Source organism: Coturnix japonica, linkage group LGE22C19W28_E50C23, assembly GCF_001577835.2.
Source record: "Coturnix japonica isolate 7356 linkage group LGE22C19W28_E50C23, Coturnix japonica 2.1, whole genome shotgun sequence".
NCBI lineage: Eukaryota > Metazoa > Chordata > Aves > Galliformes > Phasianidae > Coturnix > Coturnix japonica.
Genome location: NC_029544.1, coordinates 3,985 through 6,259, shown reverse-complemented (window position 1 = coordinate 6,259; position 2,275 = coordinate 3,985). Strand labels below are relative to the sequence as shown.

General features: G+C 61.1%; 1 protein-coding gene across 1 annotated transcript in view; it reads right to left on the bottom strand.

Moving 5' to 3' along the window:
* Window positions 1–1,154: 1,154 nt before the first annotated feature.
* LOC107325697 (formin-like protein 3) overlaps window positions 1,155–2,275 on the bottom strand; it is a gene marked incomplete at its 5' end in the record, with an annotated part of 4,814 nt that continues 3,693 nt past the window's right edge. Inside the window, one exon of the mRNA XM_032441060.1 lies at window positions 1,155–2,272. Coding sequence (XP_032296951.1) covers window positions 1,810–2,272 — 463 coding nt within the window. The remainder of the gene's footprint in view (window positions 2,273–2,275) is intronic.

The window sequence follows — 2,275 nt, the reverse complement described above, 5'->3', positions numbered from 1 at the left end:
TGGATGGAAGGAGGGTCAGTGGGGACCTCAGGGGTTCTGGGACCTCATTGAGGGGAGGGGGGGTCCCGTGTTGATGTGGTCCCTCGTGTTTCCCCCCCCCCCTCCTATAAAGCATCCTGGACACCCAAAGTTTCCACCGACCGGCAAACTGAACGCTAGCTGCATTTTCATCGCGCTGACGGTGCGGGACAAATACCCGGAACTCGGCACTTCTGGGCAGGAGCTGCACTTCGTCGAGAAAGCGGCTGCAGGTCCCAACACCCCCAAACCCCCCACAGACCCCGACCCCCATATCACCCCATTAAACCCCCCCAGGACCACCCCCCAAACCCCCACAGACACCCCGACCCCCATAATCACCCCATAACCCCCCCCAGACCCCCCCAGACCCCCCGACCCCCATATCCCCCCATAAACCCCCCCCAGACCCCCCGAGACCCCCAAACCCCCAGACCCCAACCCCATCCACCTCATAACCCCCCCTGCCCCCCAGACCCCCATTACCCCCCCAGGACCCCCAAATCCCCCCCCAGACCCCGACCCTCCCATTCACCCCCAAGCCCCCCAGGACCCCCCCAACCCCCCATCCAACCTCCATAACTCCCCCAGACCCCCATTAAACCCCCCCAGGAAACCCCCATCCACCTTCCTGACCCCCCAACCCCCCCCGACCCCCCATCCACCCCCAACCCCCCCCCAACCCCCCCTAAACCCTCCTCATACCCCCCCATCTACCCTCAACCCCCCAGACTCCCCCCCCCCCACCCCCAACCCCCAAGCCCCCCCAGGCCCCCCAGGCCCCCCGGACCCCCCCATCCACCCCCTAACCCCCAGAACCCCCAACCCCCCCCCTAACCTCCCCCAGACCCACAGACCCCCACCCCATTCTCCCTCATGACACAGGGCTCCCAAATGGGGACACGGACCCTCAGATTGGGGACATGGGTGCCTTTAAAATGGGGATGAGGACCCCCAATGCAGGGGGTGCAAAGCCAATGCAGGGGATGCAATTGCAATGCAGGGGGGTAGCCAAAGCAATTGCTGTGCAAAGCAATACAGGGTGGGTTGCAAAGCAATGCAGGGGATGGAAAGGCAATTGCAGGGATGCAAAGCAATGCAGGGGATGCAATGCAACCCCCCCCCCCCAAATGCATTTCTAACCCCCCCCCTCAGGGTCTGTATTTGCAGAGCTGCCCTGCACAAAGAGCTTGAAAAGCAAAGCGTGCAACAGGGTGCAGAGCAAGGTGTGATCAGGAAGCGTGCAAAGGAATGCAAGGGGATGGAAAGCAATGCAGGGGATGCAAGGCAATGCAAGGGGATGCAAGGCAATGCAAGGGGAGGAGGCTGCAGAGCATTGTGGAGCAGAGCAGAGCAGAGTAGGGCACAGCAAAGCAAAGCAGAGCACAGTGCAGCACAGTGCAGGCCTTGTTGCATTGCAGCACCCCGCAGGTCTCATTACATTGCAGCACACTGCAGCTCTCATTGCATTGCAGCACCCCACAGGTCTCATTACATTGCAGCACAGTGCAGGTCTGGTTGCATTGCAGGACACTGCAGCTCTCATTGCATTGCAGCACACTGGTTGCATTGCAGCACACTGGTTGCATTGCAGCACACCGGTTGCATTGCAGCACACCACAGGTCTCATTGCATTGCAGCACACCGGTTGCATTGCAGCACACCACAGATCTCATTGTATTGCAGCACACTGGTTGCATTGCAGCACACCGCAGCTCTCATTGCATTGCAGCACACCGCAGGCCTTGTTGCATTGCAGCACACCGGTTGCATTGCAGCACACCGCAGCTCTCATTGCATTGCAGCACACCGGTTGCATTGCAGCACACCGGTTGCATTGCAGCACACCACAGGTCTCACTGCATTGCAGCACACCGGTTGCATTGCAGCACACCGGTTGCATTGCAGCACACTGGTTGCATTGCAGCACACCACAGGTCTCACTGCATTGCAGCACACCGGTTGCATTGCAGCACCCCTCAGGCCTTGCTGCACCCCCTGCCCTGCACCCCGCCGTACCGGTGTGAGCATGGCGATGCTGTCCCCGAAGTTGCCCATGAAGGCCATGGCCGCCATGCGCTGCGGCAGCCGCTCCACTTTGCTGAACTGCAGCATGAACTGATCCTCCGCCGACAGCTCCTCCGGCGCTCGACGCTCCCGCTCGTAGCAGCGCAGCAGCTTCAGCTCCGCCTCCGTGGGCACGAAGCGCATCAAACACTCCACAAAGTCCACGGGCAGCACAGCCAGGTCCAGGCTG